Genomic DNA, 21,316 nt, shown 5'->3' on the forward strand with positions numbered 1-21,316 from the left:
GATACGTCTGCTGATGGTGGAGGGAGGGACTCTTCCTAGGAATCTTAAAGAACTTGAGGATGGACATAGGGGAGACTGGGGGAAATGAAAGCCTATCAAATGCCTTAAAACCTTTAGGACACTGGACACTTGCCTTCTACAACCACAGTTGGTTAGTTGGTTTCCTGGAAAGAAAGTGAGTGGGACCTCTAAGTATCCCCTAGCTCATTAGTTAGCATTACCCTCCTTCCCCGTTCCTCATTCCCCACACCCCACACCCCCAGGCAGAAGTGACAAAACAGAGACTTCTGAACACATTTATTTGATATGTCAAGTGGAGAGAGGAGTGATTTAGGGTTATTCCCCACTTCTACCTGTGGGGGTGTTCATAAGCTCAGACACACAGAAGAGCAGCTTAGAGCCCATGACCCACCCCCTGGGAAAATGAGACAACCTGTTGTACTGGCTGGGGGAACAGGGTGGGAATAAAAAGTGGGAAGTTGAGAAGTAAAGCTGAGAGCAGGAAGAGCAGCAGCAGAACTGAGCCTAGGGGTTGCTGCTGGAAACCCCCAAGGACAGTGAAGAAGATATCTTGAGCAGTGGTGAGGGCTGGAAGCAGGGTGTGAATAAGGAGCTGGGCCTGGAGAGAGAAGCAAGACCTGCAGAACAGGGTGGAATATTCACGAAGAGGGTAGAGTGTTCAAAATCATGAGTGGGCTGTGTTGCGGGGCATATATGGAAAACAAGGGGTTGCTTCTGTAGGGAGAGCAAAGAGATTGGAGACTATCCATAAGTAGGGGTTCCATACTGTTTCTGAACAAAAATGCAAGTGAGTTTGGGACCCATTTGGGGCCCTAGCACAAGTGGCCCAGTGTTTGCAGTGCCTGTTGGTACCCAACTAATCCCATATGCATGTGAAGTGACCAGGGCATGAATGCATGTGTCTATATGCCCAATAAATAGAGTACTTACCCTTCCCTGCAAATAAGAGTAACTGTGCTTGTGGACACGTTTGCCCATGTGTGCGTGCACCGTGCCCATGAGCACATGCAAGAGACCCTTATGTCCGTGGTGTGTGTGTGAGCTGGTTCTTTCGCCTGTCCCATCAAAGTCCTGATCCCCCACCCTCCTTGGCTCCTTTCACTCTTCTCAGCGCCCTGGCTCCCCTGGCCCGCCTAGACTCTGGAATCCCCCTAACAGGCGGATCTGCTCAGTCTGCATGGAGTGGCGCCTCACCAACTTTCTCTTGGTCCTGGGAGAGGCTGGCGCCCCCGCCTGGGGAGGGGCGGGCAGCGAAGGCGCCCGACCTCCGGGTTGGGGGCGAATGTCGGGGATGGGAGGATGGGGGCTGACGTTGAGCGGGGGCAGGAAACCTGGCCGCGTTTGCGAGATATGGTCCAGGAGCAATGTCCCGGAGCCCCTCCGCTCCAGCAGCCCAGGACTTCGCCTCCGCCCACTCAGCGGAGATACAGCCCCTGGCAGACTCTCCAGGGACTGGCGCGGGGAGGGAGCCGAGCCGGCCGGAGGGAGGGTCAGCGGGGAGGCGCTGTATCGGCGGCGTTCCAGGGACGGGCGGCTGCACTCCGGCGAGTCAGGGCAAAGATTTCCGGGGGTGTCCAGCTCCACCGGCTCCATGCGGCTCAGTTTCTGCCTCAGCCCTGAAGGGAGACCAGACTCCTGAGCTTCTGGTGCGGTGTTTCGGCGAGAGAGGGGACCTCCACCCATCACTTTCTCCGCCCACGGGGGCGGGTCCTCCGGGCCTTCGGTGCTGTGACGTCTGGAAAGACGGGGTCGGCCTGTCAGGGTCAGGCCATTAAATTCGGCGGTCAGGCGCTCCATCCCCGGCCTCCCTTCTGCGGGTGGGACCGGTTGAGGAGCCACTAGGCCCCAGGGCTCGGAGTTGAGCCTTTTTAGTGGTTTCGGAGGGTGACGGGGTGGTTTGGGGAGCGGTTCAGAAGGGGAGGGTTCATCGGGTGGCTTAGGAAGAGGGAATTCAAATACGTCCCGCTTCTCCTCTTCTTCCTGGGTGCGAGGGGATAGCAACCCCCGTCCTCCTCCTGCAGTCTGCAGTTGGATTTCCGAAGGTGACGTGCAGACCCCCGGGCTAGGAGGAGCGGGAGCGGGGTCCTCCACCCCCGGGGACGGTGGGGAATTGAGATACTGCCGGGTCTTCTTGGTGCCCGAAGGCGAGGTGTCGGTGGTGATGATGATGACCTCCGTGCCCTTGGCCTTACAAGCGTCCAGCAGCGTGGCAAGGGTCTCGCGGTCCCCGCGGTCCAGGGCGTGGACAAGTGCCGAGGCGCCCGCGTGATCTCGGACTGAGGGGTCTGCGCCGTGGGCGAGGAGCAGCGAGACTACTGCGGCGCCCCCACCCCCGGCGCAAGCGTGCATGAGCGCGGTGCGCCCTAGGCGGTCTGCGATGTTGGGGTCCGCGCCTTGTTCCAGGAGGTAGCGTACCATACGCGCCTTGTTCTGGGGGTCATCGTAGCGGGCCCGACAGGCAGCCATTAGCGCAGTCTCCCCCTGGGCATCACCCTCATTCACGTAGGCGCCCCCCTCCAGAAGCAAACGGGCCAAGCGTAGCTTACCCTGACCCACAGCCCGAAGAAGAGCGTGGCCCTCGGTGTGCAGCATAGCTGCGGCTGGGGCGAGAGCACCGATGGAACGGGGCCTGGGACCTGCCGAAGAAGGCTAGGGGTGTGGGGGTGGTGGATGGCAGAGGCCTGAGGGCTCAATGGCGAAGCCAATCCCTGCGAGAAAGAGAGAGATTTATTGATGGAGTCAGGCAGGGAAACTGAGGCACCGGTGGAAGGACCCGGCGCGGGGCGGGGGAGATCTTCACTGCAAGGCACACGGTCCTTCTACTAACTCATGCCTTTGAGCCGACCCCTCCCCCCAGCGCATGCCTGAGGAGGTGGGAAGGGTGCACCCGCATTAAAGAACGAGCGCGCGTGCAAATGCGTACGTGCACGCGCAGAGATATCCGCACCCCCACCCTCACCCCACGGCTTATCAGACCTTTCCAGCATCCCCCTTTTCTTATCCGCACTTGGAATCCCCCTTTCTAGGATGCTGAACACCACCCACCCACGCACATGCACCCTTACATTCACACACAGATTCCAATTCCTAACCTCTTTTAGGTTGCCACAGCCCCATAAATTGAGTGGGGGGAGGGAAGCAGCTTGCATTTGGGACCTAAAACGGGTGGGGGGAGAATTGGGGGGCTCTTTTGCCCTGCTATGTTCCCCATCACTCGTTGCTCTTCCCCTCCCAGGCTGTGAGTCCAAATAGATACCTGAATGTCCGCAGGATCTCCGCCCGGCCAGGACTGAGGCCAGGGCCACCGGGCAACCGGGGTGGTGGAGCCAGTTTCCCAGGGGCCCACATGGCGTGGGGGGGCACCCGGATTCCCTTGGTGTCAGTATCTGCGCCCAGGCACAGGATCGTGGTCCCTCCTCCCGGTGCGCCCCGGGCACAGCGCCGGCTCGGGAGGAGAGAAGCTGGGGGGGGGGGGGTGCGAAGGGCGGAGCTCTGCCTTGCTATTTATAGCCTAGTCTCTGCGGGTGGGGGCGTCGGGCACCAAACCGTTCCCCCACCCATGCACATATAAGCCCTCTAAACCTAGAAGCTCCAATCCTGACTTCTCTTGCTTAGCCGACCTCCCTCTCGGCCCCAACACACCTAGATGTTCCTTAGGAGATTCCTCCGCGACCCGGCCTGGGACCACCCCAATTCTTCGTTGAGCTTCAGATCCCCATTCTCCGCGCTTGGTGTGTTTATGTGCGTGCGCTTGTGCGCCAGACCTGACCTACCACAAACCGCACAGGGCACACTGAAGAGGGGTGGAGAGAGGCGAGTTTATCCACAGCCGGAGTCCATAATGTGCAGAGAGAGGCAAGAGATCTCATGGTTTAAAGGTCAGGGAGAGCTGGGGTCGGACACAGCGGTACATCCTCACTCTACTTCCCCCAAAATGGAACACACAATACAGATAAACTTGGACCTCAGCTCCTTGTGCAGACATCTTTGATAAGTATGAGGAGGATATCTGGGGCCAGTTGTAGGTACAGCAAGGGGCTTTCAGACGTTTCCTCCCCATATTCGGGGTGGGGGATAGAAAAGGGGCAGAGAAAAGAGAGAACCTTGTGACACATCCTTTCTCACTGCACCTCTTTACTTTCCGTCTCACTTAGTCTCATTATTTTTTCATCTTGCTTGAAGGTCTCTGTCCAAATCGCTCCTTAAGTCTTCACCCTTCCCTATCTGTCGCAATCGGTTTCTCTCACTGTCTGTCTCTGCCTCTCCTTGCCACCTGCCCTGTCTCCATGGTTACCATAGCTCCATCTGCATATTTTAGGAATGAGTTTGTGTCCAGCTGGAAGGCATCAGGGAGAGTGGGGGAATGAAGAAAAAAAATCCTAAGGATTTGGAAAACTAACCTGAGAGAATTCAGAGGCTGGAGGCCAACAGACAGACATAAGATACTACAAATAATGTTTCTGAAGAAGGGGGAGAGAGAACTATTTGCAGGGCAGCTACCCATTTTTACTAGCTACCATTTATTGGGCATTAACAATGTGCCAAGTACTTTACATACATGATACCCAATCCCCACAACGCTGTACGGTAGGAATGATCTTCTTGTTACAAAGAAACTGAGGCTTAGTAAAGCTAAGCAAGTTCTCCAAAGCCTCATAGTTCTGCTCTGTCCTGTTCCAAAGACTGGGCACTTGTCACTACACCTGCACACAGCCTTCCAAGTCCAGAGGCTTCATTCCAGGGCCGTTTTCTCGACATCTGGGATATTCTTCTTGACTAACTCCCTCTTTCTGTTCTTGTGAAAGTAGGACTTCTTCTACCGCCCTGCTCCCCCCTTGCCAAGGGCCAGGAGAAGCTGGAAGGCAGTGGAAGATGCAGGAAACACTGGGCTCCTGCTCTGCCTCCCCAACTCTGGTTCTGATTCCTAATTTTTCCTTCTTCAAACCCTCTTCCCAACTTCTCACAGACAACAACCCACAGGGAAAAATTTTTTTTAAAAAAGTATTCATTGGTGGTGCTAGAGGGAAGCAGTGTAGGACTGAAGGGAAGGTTGGAGTAATGGAGGAGAGGCCAAACTGTGAAACCAGAGTGACAAAAAGACTGTTCCTTAATGAGCAGGTTGCCTAGGGGTTCATTTCTCTGTGGGAGCTCTCTCAACTGAGTCCCTCGGTGAGATCTGAGTGTCAGGTTCCGTTTGTGAACTCTCTCTAGCCAGGGTCTCCTCCATCCAAGATGAGGTCGAAATAACTGACCCCTGGTTAATTCTGCAATCCCATCTCTCTCCGTGCCGGGCTCCCTAAGCCTGGGTTCCGGCGACTCTCTTCCTCCCTCCTTCTTCTCTGCTTGAAGTGGGCGGGCCTCCCTCCTCGGCTTCTCCTAGATTGGCCGGGAGAATTCACCAATGGGGAGCTCCGGGAGGCGGACCTAGAACGCCACCCGTTTGAGGAAGACGAGGAAATTTCAAGTTGGCTGCGGCTTTGGCTCCGCGTGGGGGAGGGGCAGCAGGTAAGGCACCGACCTGGTGGCTCTGACCCGGTTCGGTCCCACATTTCCCGAACTAGTTCACCAGGGCAAAGCTGCGAGATACATAGACAACGCTCTCTGGCTGTCTGTTGGATCAGCCCCCCTTCTGGCTCCCTACCCTTTCTCCTCTGGGTTCCCACTTGCTGCATTGATTGTATACCAGAGAGCTGTAGTTTTCTTTTGTGCATAGGCGAGAGATGGTAAAGCAGAAAGTGAGAAAGATTTATTCTTGTACCTCTGACTCTTTGCAATGGCATCACCTTCCCCCAAATCTGTTAATATTGTTCCCCTGTCTAAGAGCCTAATAGACTCCTGGTTACCTATAAAGATTCAGCTGAAAGATTACCTCCTTCCTACCTGTAGCTTTCCTGGATCACCTTTTTTGCAGAATTAATTGTTCCCCAGTCTGATGGTAGCATTTTATGCATACCTGTATTAGAGTACTTAAGTACACGCTGTTTTTAATGTTACTATTCTTAGACTACAAGGTTTTGTAGGGCAGGTTCTAGTACTTAATACACAGTGCCCAATAAAAGTTAATTGAATGGAATTGATTGGGGACGAAGAATTTAAACTCCTAGCGTAATTAGGAAACAATTAATAAAAGACAAAATAAAATGCAATATAGTATATAATTAAGATCTCTTAAATTAGTGGTTCATAATATAATTGCTCCCACAGTCCAGAGAAAGGAGAAAGCTAAGAAGATTGGGATGGTGAAGGGAGGCTTTGTGAATCACAAGGTTTCAAGTTTGGAAGAGCCCTTAGAAACCATGCATTCATTCATTCATTGATTCATTCATTCATTCAATGGATGTTTATTGAGTATCTACTATATGCCAGACACAATGCTAGACAATGGGGATCATAGTGAATCCTCTACAGTAGACATGCATCCTTCCTCTGATAAACCATGTTTAGTAAATTGTTATCTAACTTCTATTTAAACGTCTTTTGTAAGAGAACTCCTTACCTCACTTCGCACATCATTCCATTTTTGGATATTTGTCCTTCAGTTAATATCCAACAAATATTCTAAACAAATATAATAGCTCAATGAAATGCACTCCACACTTCCACTGTCAAAGAGGGAGCGCTGTCCTAATGATAGCATTCTTAAAAATAAAGAAAACCATCCCTTTTGTTTTCTGGTCATAGAAGTAATACACATTTATTCTAGAAAATTCAGAAACATAAAAATATAAATTAAAATGCCTATTATTTTGCAACCATGATGTAGTGATAACCATTATTACTTTAACGTGTACCCTTTCAATTTCTTTTCTGCATATATGTGTATGTGTGTGTATATTACATAAATAGGGCCATACAATAAATACAATTTTATGTTCCCCCCCACTTTAAACTGTGAACATTTCTCTGCCTTTAAATATTATTTGAAGTCATGTTTATGGCTATATAATAGTCTAAAGTGGATATTTGAACCATTTATTTTCTTCTTGGACCCTTTAGATTATTTCATATTTTTTACTACCATGAATAGCTCTTTGATGAGCATCCTGGCACTTGTATCTCTGACTATGTATCTGATGATTTCTTGAGGGGAGATTATTTTTTTAAAGCAGGATTGCCTCTGACTGGCCCCTCAGGACTGTTGACAAGAGGCAGAGTTCAATTCAGTAGCAAGGGGAACTTTCAATTCAGCAATTGATTACATTGGAATGGAGAAAACTGGACACCATCTCTTTAGGAATATGTCACCAGAAGCTGAATGACTAACTTATGGAATAGAGTACTGCACTGGGAGGGAGTTTGGACTAGATAACTTGATGGGTCCTTCCAATTCTAAGATTCTGTGCTTCTAAGTGATGTTTAAAAAGATTTTAATTTGATTGTAATGGTTCTTCTCCCCACTCCCGCACCCCCTCCCTACTGACAGCAAGACCAACTTATCCCTCTGTCCCCACAATGCCTGACACACTACTATTTTCATGGTAGATGCTTAATAAATGTTTAGTTGAAATGCACTGCATTGGATTGAATTGGGGCCTGGTTGGGTTTGAAAAGCCAGGGAGAGAAAAAATTCAAAGATCATCTGTAGATATGCAGATGGTGATAAATATCAAATTTTCTTAGAGATGTAGTGAAGTTTTATCCAAAGATCTAATCACTTTTCCCTTTGTGCTACAGTTATACTATATTGCAATTATCTGTCCTGTTGGGACCATATCTCATCCACATTTACAGTTCCAGAAATACCCTGCCTGACACTATGCCTTCTCAGTCAAAATTTTTCAGGTCCAAGGGAGAAAAGATTGAGTGTCTTGTACCTCCCTGGCTTCCTATCCATTCTACTGTACTTTTCATTTTTGTCTTTATCAGGTTTTTCTCACTGGATCTCTGACTATCCAGGCCCCCTCCACCATGGCCAGCCGGGGTGGGGGCCGGGGTCGGGGCCGGGGCCAGTTGACCTTCAACATGGAGGCTGTGGGCATTGGGAAGGGGGATGCTCTGCCTCCACCCACCCTGCAACCTTCTCCACTTTTCCCGGTGAGTGCCTTCCCTCCCTTCCCAAGCCTCCCAAGTACCCCTGGCTGACTATGTATGAGCCTGGGTTTCTCCTGGGCCATCATAAAACTATCCTCATCTTGCCCCTCCGTGTCTCTATGCTTCCAACTCACATGGGATGCTTTTCAGGCAAGGAAGTGTCTACCCTTACTTCCCACATTCCCAGCTCCCCAGCTTTCACAATGCTGTGTTGCTCCCCCCCCCCTCCATTTTCCTTTGGCCCTTTGCTCAGTAGGAGCATTGGATTGAATTGTGCTACACACCCTCCTGGATTTGTACTCTGGCGTTTTCTCCCTGGACTGACCACTGTGCCTGCCTCCTTAGCCCTTGGAGTTCCGCCCAGTGCCTCTGCCCTCAGGAGAGGAAGGGGAATATGTCCTGGCACTGAAGCAAGAGCTCCGAGGGGCCATGAGGCAGCTCCCCTACTTCATCCGGCCAGCTGTCCCCAAGAGAGGTCAGTTGGAATGCTAGCGTCATTGTGTTCTGAATGCCTTCTGTAAGCAGTGCCCTATATTCAGCACCCTTGGGGGCCAGAGACGCCAGAAGAGGCACCGGACTAATGGGGGAGTCCGTCTAACTGGGGAGATCATAATAATTACCCCTGCATTTGAAATGCATGACAATATCCATAGTTTGTTTTGAGTCTCACGATAGTCTTGGGACAGTAGGAGGTTAAGTATTAAGACGTCCATTTCACAGGTATAAATGGAGGCGATGTATTATAATTTTTAACAATCTGGATATTACAGGCACCAACCAATCAGAAGGGGGGCAGGCGCTGGGTCTCTGAGAAGCCCTGCAAACTAAAGTATTACCTCTTTGGTTGGTGGGTGGTGGAGAGGTTAGGGGGACCAGAAGAGACTGGAGAAGGGGGCACTTGAGGTGGTAGATATTCACCAACTTCTGTGGAAGTATAGTCATTCAGTATATTGACAACCAGTACATTCCTGTTGAAGCCCTACAAGCTGCAGCTCAGAGAGAGGAAAGACTTGTCTAAATTATCCCCATTAACAAGGAGTAAAGGGAAGACAGCTCTCTCGTCTTACACTGTCCCACACTACCCCTCAATATAGTCATGCCTTTGGGTTAAGGGAGATAACAAAAACACTGTAATTTGGGGTGGCAAAGGGACAGGCAAAGAGTGTTGAAAGTCCTCACTGAAGCTGACACCCTGGGCTCTGGGTTTGGGCTGAGGGGGAACAGACAATTCCTGAATATTGAGAGGGCTGGGCCTGTTCTAGGGCTCTGAAAAAATAAAACTGACCTTTGGCTTCTGACCCCTCAGATGTGGAGCGTTACTCCGACAAATATCAGATGTCAGGGCCGATTGACAATGCCATCGATTGGAACCCTGGTAGGTGATGAGCCTTTTCATGGACTGCCCTTCTTTCAAATGTTTGAGATGCCTCAAGCCACCAGCCACCAGCCCATTCATCCTGTTCTCTCCCCGCTCCACTCCACTCCATTCAGTATTTACAATCCTTAGATGTGCTTATAAACACTCCCAGGCTCTACCTCAAAACCTATTAAATAGCCCTCACTCCCCGGGAGGCATCCAAGACGCAGTTTTATTCCAAGAAACTTTGACCCAACCCCTTTCTTTCTCACCTTTATCCCAACTCTTATTTTTCCTTTAAAACCAGTCACCATTCTTAGAAGACCCCAGACAAGAGTTTACTGAATTTTCCATTCCCACTATTCCCAGATTGGCGACGTCTACCCCGGGAGCTGAAGATCCGAGTGCGGAAGCTACAGAAGGAGCGTGAGTGCAGGGAAAAAGGAGGTTTCCTTCATGAGCTGTAGGGCCGAGGCTGCTCGTGGTCTTGCCCGCCCTCCCAATTCCTACCCAAACCACGCAGTATTTTTGCTGGTGGCCATGGTGGCCACATGAGGGCAGCAGAGGAACATGTTCGCTACAGGAAGGTGGGTAGGAAGCAAACAAGGAGGTTTGCTCTCTGATGTTCACCTTTTGATCCCCGCACCAGGGACCACCATTCTACTCCCCAAGAGGCCCCCTAAGACCACAGAAGATAAGGAGGAAACAATACAGAAACTAGAGGTAAAGAGAAAATGTTCATAGAGACCACCTGGGCCCCAGATCCATTTCCTCTGCTCTCTGGCCCCTGTGTGTTTCTGTTTTTCCCTTCCGTGAGCTGAGTCTGAGTTTGTCTTCCTATTCACATAAGACCCTGGAGAAGAAGGAGGAAGAAGTAACTTCAGAGGAAGATGAGGAGAAAGAAGAAGAAGAGGAGAAGGAAGAGGAGGAAGAAGAAGAGTATGACGAAGAAGAGCATGAAGAGGTGAAGGGGACGTCCCGCCACCTACTCCCTCTCTCTTGCCCTCTTGCCCTCACGAGCTCTGGGAATGTCAGCTCTGTCCATCAGGGTGTTCTCTTCAGTGTTGGAGGACCAGAAGAGACAACGCTCCCAAAGGAGAGTGCCCTCTGCTCTATCTGTCCCGAGGCTCTTTTCAAGAGCGAACGACTATGGGAAGGGATTTCCAAGCCTGGAATGGTGTGATTGGGAGGGAGGGGGCCTGGTACACGGGGAGGAAGGACCATGCCGAACGCGTGCCTGACTTTTCTTTATTTTCTGTTTCAGGAAACCGATTACATCATGTCATATTTCGACAATGGAGAGGACTTTGGGGGTGACAGTGATGACAATATGGATGAGGCTATATACTGACGAAGGACCCTACACGACAGCCTGGACCTTCATATCTTTCTTGATTTAGGGGACAGAGAGTAATCGTCCCTCTTACTTAGTTTTGTGGACAAGCAAATCATGTGCTCAGAGTTCAGATAACCTGTTTGGTCCCTGGAGATAGAAATGAAGAATGATTCTCTTTTCTCCCCTTCTTCTCCCTCTACCCTTGTATCACCTCTGCTGTCTTGGGGGAAAAGACAGAGAACCAACGTCTTAAATGTATAAAATGGAGAGAGAGGGTTGAAATAAGAACCGGCGTTGTTCGAGCTGAGACAGCCCCTATCCATTTTTTTTATTTTATAGTTCTTTGTGAAGATCACTGGGGGTGGGAGCAGTTAGGAGAAACAAGGCCAGTTTTATATTTTTAAATAAAGTATTTTTATCTGTCTCTGTGTGCAGGATGAGGCGTGGTGGGAGCGAGCTGGAGGAATGAAGGGGGTGCCTGGCTGAACCATTCTCTCCTTACCTGTCAGAGTCTAGTGTGAGACGCCGGGGGTTACAGCCTTCCTGTCCTCTGCCCCTTCCTGTCCTCTGACACCTGCTCCCAATCTAGTCCTGCCCAGAACATTCGGGAAGCTCATCTGCAGGGATGTGCAGGGTGAGTAGAAGAGAACAGCTCACGCCCTGAAGACCAGCAGCTGGCTTCTGAGCCTCTGGTCCTCAGGCCCCAGGGACACGATTGTGTCTGTTCGCCTGTGTTCACAAGGACACAGGCCCTTTCTTTCCCACATGTGACCTTGATCTTGTCCTTGTTTACAAAGAATGATTGCAGCTGTTTCTGTGGGGCGAGTCAAGAAAGCCAGGTGCGGGGAGGGAATCAGGAGGAGGTGCCCATTCTTCAGCACAGGCACCTACTTCCAACTTCCAGGCCCTGGAGACCCCACTTTGAAAGGTACATCTGTGCAGAGGGAGCCCCCTAAATATTCTATTGTCCACTTCTAGAAGCCACTGTGTGGCTGAGTTGCAGTTTCTCTTTTGGTTCTTCCTTTCTGCAATTTAGTTAGGCTTTCTCACTCCCTTCTTAGGGGGAAGGGGGTCGGCAGCATAGCTTTACAGGAAGTAAGGAGGGTGGGGAGGAGGGGACACTTGGGGACACTCACAGCTCTAAGAGGTGATTTCTCGCCCACACGGGACACTCACAGCTCTAAGAGGTGATTTCTCGCCCACACAGCTCTCCCTTGGGTGAGGTCACTTCCCTGAGCTCTGATTGGCTTCTGAAGAAGCCCTCGAGGAGCTGATTGGTTCCAGCCACTTGGCATGCAGCAGTCACGGGCTAGCTGCGTGTCCACAATAGGGACTGACTAGGAAGGCGGCCGCTGATCGCTGGGAAGCTGTCAGAGCAACCCTACTAAACGTTTGAAAACAGGAATGATGGGAAGCAGGAGAAATTTCAAGAAATGCCCCACCCATATTCAGGCAGGCAAACTGAATTCCCTACAGCATCGAGTGACAGTGACTAACGTCAGATATTTCTGATCCCATTGTAAAGAATGAATAGGGGCTCAGACTGCATTGAGGGAAAGCACCTTACAAGCCTGGTATGGGTACGGTTGTAGGTGTTCCGGTAGAAGAAGCCAAAAGGACAGAAGAAAACAGGGATAGAAATAGAACGTACTAGAGTTATTGAGCAATTTGTGATGATTGACATGTTTCCCTTTTTAGCTCTCTGGGGTGTTGTGAGTAAGTGTGTGTGTGGGGGGAAGGGCCAGAGGACCTGTCACTGGGGTTCCCCACAGTCCCACTATAGCCTGTGATTACAGCTAAGGAGAAATGGATAAGAAACAAAAGTAAAAGACCTGGAAAATCTCCTTTTGCCCTTCTCTCCTACACACACACACACATACCAGTCCTAACTTAGCTATATCACTGTCTGTGTTGGGGTCACATCCAGCCCTCTAAAATCCCACCTAATGCCAGCCTGGGAACTTAAAAGAATGGGAACAAAGCCGATTCTCCACAAGAGACAGTAGAGGAGGACTAGAACAATCCCTGCCCCCCACCTGTATACACCACCACCCTTTTCCCATGAAATGGGGGAAAGGAGGACAAAGGTTACAATTACCACTTGAGATCGGTTGTACTGCCTCAGAGACCAAGTATCGGAAAGATCGGATTTTTTTTGGACTCTTTCCTGTCTGGCTTCTTGCACCTCCTGTCAGGTGACCTTGCTAACAAAGCCAGAGACATGGGACTCAGCAGCTTCCCCAGATTCCAGAGCCTTTCCCAGCACGGGCGAGACTATTTCCACTGACCTTTCCCCTACTTTCCACAGGCTCTGTCAGACAGGGCTGCTATTCCTCTGGAGGACCAAATGAGAGGGCAGAGGTTGAGGCCCTGCTTGTAAACATGTAGAGAGGACCCACACATCGCTTGCTCAGCCCTGTACTCGGTACCTGCTGGGGCCTGCTTATGTTGAACAGGTTACTCTACGCCCACAGCCTGGGCTGCGTTGGCCCCAGCCAGGGTAGGTTCTCCGGCAAGAATCCTATCTTTCCCTACCGTATGTTCCTAGCCCCCTGGCCCCCTCCCATCTTGGGCAGGAAGCTTGAGAGTGGGGTCTGCAAATTTAAGTGCAGGGACCCAAGTAGTTTCAGGGCTGAATAGGAGACCTGGATGCAAAGTGCAGTTTAGAAGATTGGGAGTGCAGACCAAAGAAAATTCAAGGGTCAAATGTCAGTGGGTAGGACCCCCTCGGTTTGGTGAGGAAAAAGACAATTATCTTCCTTTTTAACTTTGAATGGAAGGAAGGGTGGCTTGCAGGAATAGGTTGGTTAAGACAAAGCCACGGGAGAGGGCTGCCATCTCAGCTGGGCAAAGCACTGGTTTATGGTCCTAGCTTCTCCGCTTGATAGCTTTGTGTCCTCAGAAAAGTCATGTCAGGTCTCCAAGTCTCAAATTCCTCCTGTATGAAACATATTTTGGATTAGGATGTCCACTGGGAATCCTTCAAGTTCATGTTGCTCCACCTGCAAGAGTCCAAATGGTTCTGAGGACAAAGGTCAGGACGTGTCCAGCTTTTGCTGAACTCCTTCCATCCTCTGGATTTCCCACCTTATTTTCAGCTTGGGCAAGCTAAAGATAACTCAGGCATCTAGCCAGTCTTTTCCAAGAACCTGCTTCAGCCTGAGTAGCAGGAGGATCACCAATTCTATCAACTAGCAAGAAAGGAGATAACCCCTGCAGAAGAGTTCAAGGTCACGATCTCCAGGCTGGGACTCAAATTAAGCAGACCACCAAGATATTTCTGACTGAGGAAGGAGGGAGCCGGCGGGGCAGGTCTTCTCTCTCTCCCCTCATATATCATGTCTGGCCAGAGGACAGAAGTGAGTCAGACAGGAATGCTGTAGCTCAGTTACCTAGTCTGGCCAGACCAGGGGTGACCCCTTCTCTATTAACCTTTTCCCTAGTGAGGTGCACTGTCTCCCCAAGGTCGTTTGAGATGAGAAAGCTGGAAATAAGAAGTTCCAGTTGCCTAGCGTTACCTTAGAAAAACCCAACAGGACTTAATTTGCTGTTTTGCATCCTGGAGGGAACGGAGGGAGGGTCCCCCAGGAACCCTAATGGGAATCACTGGGAAAACAATCGAACAACCCTAACTGCAGGACCTGAGGGGCTAAGTGTGATCACCTTGGGAACCCAGGACTCTGGGGGAAGGAATCCAGAGATTCCTCAAACCTAGTCCTGACCAATGCACGGTGGGGCTATGTCCCCCTGACCTCTGAGTGTGGGACTAGTCTCAGTTCTCAAACCTCTGTCCTCCCAGATCTCAGATGTAGGCTAGACCTCCCAAACCTGGACCCCTGCTTATCCTTGCATCTTCACATCCTGTGATTCCATTTCTCTTGGTATACAATGAACAGAGGGAGAAAATATCCCCACCCTATCCCTGACATCGTTACACTCAAGGCGGCATTGAAAGTACTAGAATAGGAGGGAGATTAGTTAGACCTGTCTTAGCCTTACTAAAAGGGAAGGGGGGTGTGGGGGTCGGGGGAGGAATTCACCTAAGTCCAGGACACAGATCTGGGGGATTCCTATCTGGCAGAGAATAGGTGAAATCCCATTTGGACAGGGAAAGATGCCCCGGGACTTATCCTCCTAAACTCTGTTATGGCCAGAGATGTAGCTATTCTGGAGAGGAAATTCCATCATCTAAGGTGGTCAAAGTAACTCGTTTACCTCATTTTCCTCCAGCAGGGGTGGTAAGAGGAGGTGAAACAAAGATAGGCTCAGTGGGAGAAAGGGCAAATGCTGACCAGCCCTTTTCAAGGCCCTCCTCTCCCTGTCCCCAAGCCTCTCTCCTGACCCCTGACAATCCTTCCTGTCTAATCATACTTGGCTGCTCTTGGCCTCTCACCTTTCCCTTACTTGGCCTGGCTTCTGTTTTGAGACTTGCTTTTCACTCTGAGCAACCACTCTAACACCTGTCCAGATTTATCAGGGGTGTCCACGGACCCCTCAGGAGCTGGCCTGGGCCAGGCCAGGAGGTGTGACTTATGGCCAGAGAGAGAGAGCGTGTCTCTCAGACACATCCTTAATGACTGTGAGAGTCTTTTCCTCTTCTCCACTCTCTCTCCATATCTTTCTTTCCATGTCCCTCTTTGCCTCATGTCTTTAGTGTCATGTCTTTGCTTCACATGTTGCTTATTCATGGGTGATTATTGGATTATTCATGGGTGACGTGGTGAGGAATACTTGGAGCCACAGAATACACATGGCCCATCTTCCAGAATGTCAATTTTACTTTTGAGATTTGGTGGGGGAGATAAAGTATATTTATACTTAAACTACACAAATACATTATATGGCATAAATGAAATAGTGCACTTTTGAAATCTAAAATACATATTTCGAAGAGATTTCTGGCTTGTGACAGGCTACGTTGGACTGCTCTGGAAACCCCGGGGAAAATAGTTCATTCTCCCTAATCTTAGGGGTCCTTCAGAGGAAATATATGAGAAGCACGACTTAGAGCAGAGGTGACAACTTCAGACAAATCTAAGGCACCAGACAGTAGTCAGGCAGGTAGGTACAAAGGAGTGAAGCAGGTGAGTGCAATGCAGCAGGGAGCGGTGAGAACTTGTAAATAAGAGCCTGCCTGGCCCCTTCAGCTCCCGCAGGTTGGTGCCGTGAAGGAATGTGGGCTCAGTCTTAGCAAATGATTGCCATTTAAGAGAAGCCCGAACAGTAGAGTTTAGTGAAATTTGGTGTTTCAATGTTTATAACCAATTGAAGTTTTTAGGGAGAAACTGTACAGGTTTCTAAATGTCTGCAAGCTGATTCCACTTATGGACCCCCTGTTTGCTGCCTCTGACCTCTACCAACATTTCTTCTACTTTCCAAAGGAATATGAGGCCCAGATCTGGGCTCCCAAGGTCTCAAATTCTGTTCCCACGAGTTGTGGGGTTAGTGGGGTGCATGAGGTTGCAGGAGAATTTGGAGAGTTTAGAGCTGAAGAGAAGCCTCTGGCAGAATACACCTTTCTCCAGGGGAGCAAAGAAGCATGTGTCACTGGCCAACCACCCTTTCCTTGATCTACACGGATAGGGAGCTGAAAACATATCTTGTGGTCTGGAACAGAAATCAAAGATTCCTCACAGTGGGAAGGGGAGTCAAGCATGAAAAACCAGGAATGGAGAGAAATCCTGTGAGTCTGGATAAATGAAGGAGGAAGTCCGAATTTTAGACAGGTGAAGTGGCGATGGAGGGCACTTTAGCCAGAGAGCCATAAAAGGGAAACACAGTTCTCATGACCCTAACCCCAACTCCCCTCCCAGCAACCGAAACCCTTCATCTGTCCATCTGTCCAGGAGGTTAAAAATATCCAAACTAGGCGCCCAGCCAGACATTTCCAAGAACCTGTTTACTGACCCTTTGATTGACTTGGAAAGATAGTTGGCAGCTTCGTCACCCAATAAGGAATGAGAATAGACCTTGTTTGACATCCCAGGGCTCAAAGCACGTGGGATTCACAATTATGTCTTGTGTTCTCCGTCCTCCTCTTTCTCCCATCACTTCATTGCGGGGATGACCAAACACTTGGTAATCAGAAAAATCCCAGCCTTCAGAGTCTGTTTATTTTTATTCTTCTTACATAACAGGCCCAATGGAGAGTACAACAGGGTCAAGCCAAGGTCAGGACAAAACAGGAATAGTCTAAATAGGCTGACTTGGGTCTCATCAGTGGGCTCATCTCCACTGGTTTTTGTGCTACTCAGTCTAGTCCACCTCAGGGGGCGAAAATCCAATCAGATGCAATACCTTCAAATAAGGAGTCTGAGAGTTCTTTGTAGTGTCACATTGTATATGCAACACTCTCTGTTCCTCAGTTTATCACTCCAAATGGTGGGAAGCTTTCCCCTGGAGTTGTATACTAAAAAGTTAAGAAAGCTCAGTTAAATTCAGAAGGTCCCAGGGGCCTGAGAAGCACATTCTAGTGCCCCCAGATCTACATACCATGAGATGCCAGGGATGGGTAGAGGGCCCATCCCGGCCTGGGGATGGCAGTCCCAACAGTGGGCTACCTGTCCCCTACCAAATAAACTCCAGGCTGAGTTAGCTTCTAGACACTGACCTCTTCTCAGACTGTTTTGTCCCCCAACCACAGGAAGGGAATCCAGAGGAACAAAGAAAGAACGGCCTTGCTTCTGACAGGTCAGAGAGGAAGAACAATTTGGGACATGCCTGGCAGTGAACTCCTCAAGGTGCCAGTGGCGGTGGGTATCCCTCCTCTTTTATTTTAGATAACAAGCACTTTACTTGCTATTCTTCTAACACCTCACATATGTTTTTAAAATCTTCACAGTAATCTACGAGGAAGGTACTGTAACAATCGATCACTCGTTTTACAAACTGGAGCAGAGAGCTTTAAAAAGTTGCCCAAAGTCATACAGCTTGTCAAGTGGTAGAAGTAAGATTTGAATTTAGACAGTTGGGCCTCAGGATACACGTGCTTAACTCCCACACTGTACTATCTCTCATTAATATTAATAGGAAGGCTGATCCTTGGACGTTTTCTAGGCTGTAGACTTATCTATTGGGTCTGCAGCCATCTCCGAGGGGTTTTTGTTTTGTTTTGTTTTCAGCTTAGGAAAGGGAGGCAGAGGTAGAGTCAGAACAGAGAATAGGACACAAGTTTCTGCTCTCCCAGCCCCAAACTATTGAGGTCAGGGTGCTTGGGACAGGGACTCAGCCGTTGGAAGGTCGGTAAAATATTTTCCATATCCATCTTGTGCATTCCGTCATCTAGAGGTGGTTCAAGGAAAGAATGCCAGGAAAAGCGCTGTATGCTGTTGAAAGAACTGCACAAAAGTCACTCATTCACCCCACTTTGTACCCTGCAGCTCCCAGGATTGCTTTTTGTTGACCAGGTGCTCAGTCAGGTCCTTTCCACTCACTTTTGTCTCCCAGTGCCTCAGCCAAGTTACTACATCCTTATGTTTCCAGTCTGTTCAGGAATATCCAGGTAGCCAAGGACCCAGGATGGGGAAGTAACTACCCTTCTCTTGTTCATTTCACTTTCTCTAGCTCTCTTCTCTCTTTAGGTAGTTTTCTTCCTGTCCTGTCTCAAATCTTCCTGTACCAGATTGGACCTAATGAATAAATGGTACCAAGAACTGGATCTCCTCGAATGGCGGTACATGCAGGTGATAGCACTTTAAAAATTAAAAGGCATACGAGAAGAGCATGGTGAAGGAAGACCCAAAATATCTGCCCACTTTCGGTAGTGGAGAATCAGCTGGGCCAGTACCCAGGGAAGTGGATTTAAGTGAGCACATACGCAGGGAAAGTCCTGGGGTAGGTAGAAGCTGTGTACAGAAGGCAAAGGAAGTCTAGTGGGGCTTTTTGAAGTCTGTAAGGGAAGGGTGAGTTTCATCTGGATGAACAGCTAGAGCTACTTATTTCCTTCCTTAAATCTTGGCCACACTGTTCAATATGGTAGTCACTAATCACATGGAGCGTATTAAATGTAAATTAACGAAGTTGAACAAAAATTAAAATTCAGAGCAGCCGGTTGGTTCTATGTGGTTAGGGAAGGGTGTTCATAGCACTAAGGTCGCCGGTTTGATTTCCACATGGCCCAGTGAGAAGCAATGGCTTGAGCTGGGAGCTGAGCCACAGGTGGGCGGCAGGTTTGTAAAGTGGTTAGAGGTTGGTGCTCAGAACAGCAAGATCACTGGTTCGAGTCCCACATGGGCCAGTGAGCTGTGCCTTCCACAACTAGATTGAAAACGACTTGACTTGGAGCTGAGCTGCGCTCCCCTGCAACCACCATGTTTCCCCGAAAGTAAGACCTAGCCGACAGTCAACTCCAATGCGTCTTTTAGAGTGAAAATATAAGACCCGGTCTTACACTAATTTTCACTCCAAAAGATGCATTAGAGCTGACTGTCCGGCTAGGTCTTATTTTTGGGGAAACACAGTAGATTGAAAAACGACTTTACATGGAGCTGATGGGTTTTGGAAAAACACTGTTCCCAATATTCCCCAATTAAAAAAAAAAATTCAGTTCATCAGTCACAGCAGCCATATTTCAGAGCTCAATAGCCACACGTGGCTGGTGGCTACTGTGTTATTGCAAATATAGAACATTTCCATGACTATCGAATGTTCTCTCATAAGGTACTGGATTTGAGGTATTAGGTATCAGGAGGGGATGCATGTGTTCTGGCCCTTGGAGGATCAAATCTCTAGCAGATCTGGGTGTAAGGTATCTATCCTCTCCATGCCATCCTCTTCTCAGATCAAGTACCAGCAGCTAGGCCATGCACACAATTTACGCCATGGTGTCTCCATCCCTTTGTCCTGCCCTCTGGCTTGCTCTTCTATTTGTTCCACGCCTCCAGACTCTGCAAAATCAGCTGCAGAAAAAAACTTTTCCATCAACTTTGACCTAGTTTCCTGGTCACAGATTTGAAAAGGGAGGAGCCACTAAATTCTTCAATAGGTAAGTTAAAGGAGGAAGCAGAGGTGAGAGTAAAGGTGAGAGTCATCATGGGATAAGAGCTAGAGACTTTGACACCTTGGTAAGGAAAAACCCACAAAGAGCCAGGAAAAGGCAAAAGAGCTACTGAGAATGAGACAGACACAAACAAAGATTGAAGTGGAAAAGAATCAATTTCACTTTCTGTTCAATTCACATAGATTTTATGAACTTCCAGAAGTCTGACGTTTGGAGTTAGTTATGCAGAGGCCCACAGAAAAGCCAAACCCCACATAAGGACTAGGACTGGATCTAAAATGTTTAAACAACCCAGAAATCAGAAAAGTACATTAACTCCTGCGATCTCAAGGTTTCTCATCCTAGTCACTCCTTTAGGAATAAAAATCATTTCAAATAAGAGGTGGGATTATGGTATCAATCTATTATTACCCTACAAGAAATAGGAACTGCTGAAGCATACACAGCCTAAGGGATTAGGGTGGGGTTGAATATTCAACAAACATTTACTGAGTTATGATTATGTGCTTAGATAGAACTGTGGTAGAAACTGCAGAGATAAAAATGGGAGCAGCCTTCAAATAATTTAATACTCCTAACTCTAAATCCTTAAATCGTAATTACCTTGTCTTATTATGTATAAACCAGGTTTACACTGGAAACTGAAGCCAAATTGTAAAACATGGAACCATAAACCTTTCCTACCAAATACCCTCAACAAACCTCATTTCCCTGTATTTCAAGAGCTCCTTTTAAAGCAGCTCACACATTCCAAAATTGAAGGAATCCAGTAATGATTTAGCTATGGATGTAGAAAATAGCTGAGACCACCAGAATCCCAGCGAGTTCTTTAGTGAATTGGAAAAGACTAAATGTAGCTCCGATTCCTCCTCCTTTTCACCTTCCACCCCTCACTCTGAGTAGAATCATTAGGGTTAATCTGTAATGTTCTCTACAGAATTTTCAAGAATGAATTGTGAAGTAGGGAAATGCTCCTTCGGGCACACTTGCCAGTAAACTTTTCCAGCATCATCTCACAGACAAGAAAACAAGTTTTTGCCATTAAAAAAAACACACCTTTATTTATTTATTTTTTTTACAAAGAATACCCCCACCTGGGGTGAAAATATATCTGGTAAAGTACAAAATATAGTTTCTTATCATACAAAAAAGGTACACAATTAACAAACAAAAAGCTAAACCACTTTCAGCCCACATACTTTCTCAGAAAAGGGTGGAAGCTCAGTGCTGACACAGATTAGTGAACAAAGTGCTAAGGCTGAGGGAGAATCTAAGTGCTAGTGGCTTCAGTGAGCGGGCTGTCAACATCCCGGGCCCCCTAACACTGAGCAGGAAGGGGTCCCTGGGGCTTCTATGAACACCTGCCCTCTAGTTTCTTATGGCAAGGCTGGAGGCTCTGATCAGTGTTGGAGCATCTCGATCTCGAGTTCCTCCTAAGGTTTAGAAACGTCACAGTGGGCACAGCTGATAGCTGATAGCAGCAACCCTTCTCATATAATTAGTCACAATTACAGAATTCTATACACTGGGAGTCTCAAAAGTAATACTTTTTTTTTGTTTTTTTTTTTTGTCC

General features: G+C 48.6%; 2 protein-coding genes across 3 annotated transcripts; one reads left to right on the top strand and one right to left on the bottom strand.

Moving 5' to 3' along the window:
* Nucleotides 1–282: 282 nt before the first annotated feature.
* On the bottom strand, nt 283–3,915 carry ANKRD34A (ankyrin repeat domain 34A). Of its 2 annotated transcripts, XM_019739854.3 has the most exons (3): nt 3,278–3,915; nt 3,114–3,177; nt 283–2,729 (listed from the first exon to the last, which is right to left on the bottom strand). In XM_019739854.3, the coding sequence occupies exon 3, from the start codon at nt 2,611–2,613 to the stop codon at nt 1,129–1,131; it is 1,485 nt and encodes a 494-aa protein (XP_019595413.2). In that variant the 5' UTR covers nt 2,614–2,729; nt 3,114–3,177; nt 3,278–3,915; the 3' UTR covers nt 283–1,128. The 2 variants fall into 2 exon arrangements, with proteins under 2 accessions (XP_019595413.2, XP_019595415.2); XM_019739856.3 differs by lacking the exon at nt 3,114–3,177 and having other exon boundaries at nt 3,278–3,504.
* Nucleotides 3,916–5,388: 1,473 nt separating this feature from the next.
* Nucleotides 5,389–11,169, top strand: POLR3GL (RNA polymerase III subunit GL). Its single transcript, XM_019739882.3, has 8 exons — nt 5,389–5,526; nt 7,888–8,055; nt 8,398–8,527; nt 9,359–9,427; nt 9,779–9,835; nt 10,059–10,132; nt 10,260–10,373; nt 10,674–11,169. The coding sequence occupies exons 2-8, from the start codon at nt 7,930–7,932 to the stop codon at nt 10,758–10,760; spliced, it is 657 nt and encodes a 218-aa protein (XP_019595441.1). The 5' UTR covers nt 5,389–5,526; nt 7,888–7,929; the 3' UTR covers nt 10,761–11,169.
* Nucleotides 11,170–21,316: the final 10,147 nt, after the last annotated feature.

This window comes from Rhinolophus sinicus, chromosome 7, assembly GCF_057876585.1.
Source record: "Rhinolophus sinicus isolate RSI-liver-muscle chromosome 7, RSI-T2T, whole genome shotgun sequence".
In the NCBI taxonomy this organism is placed as follows: domain Eukaryota; kingdom Metazoa; phylum Chordata; class Mammalia; order Chiroptera; family Rhinolophidae; genus Rhinolophus; species Rhinolophus sinicus.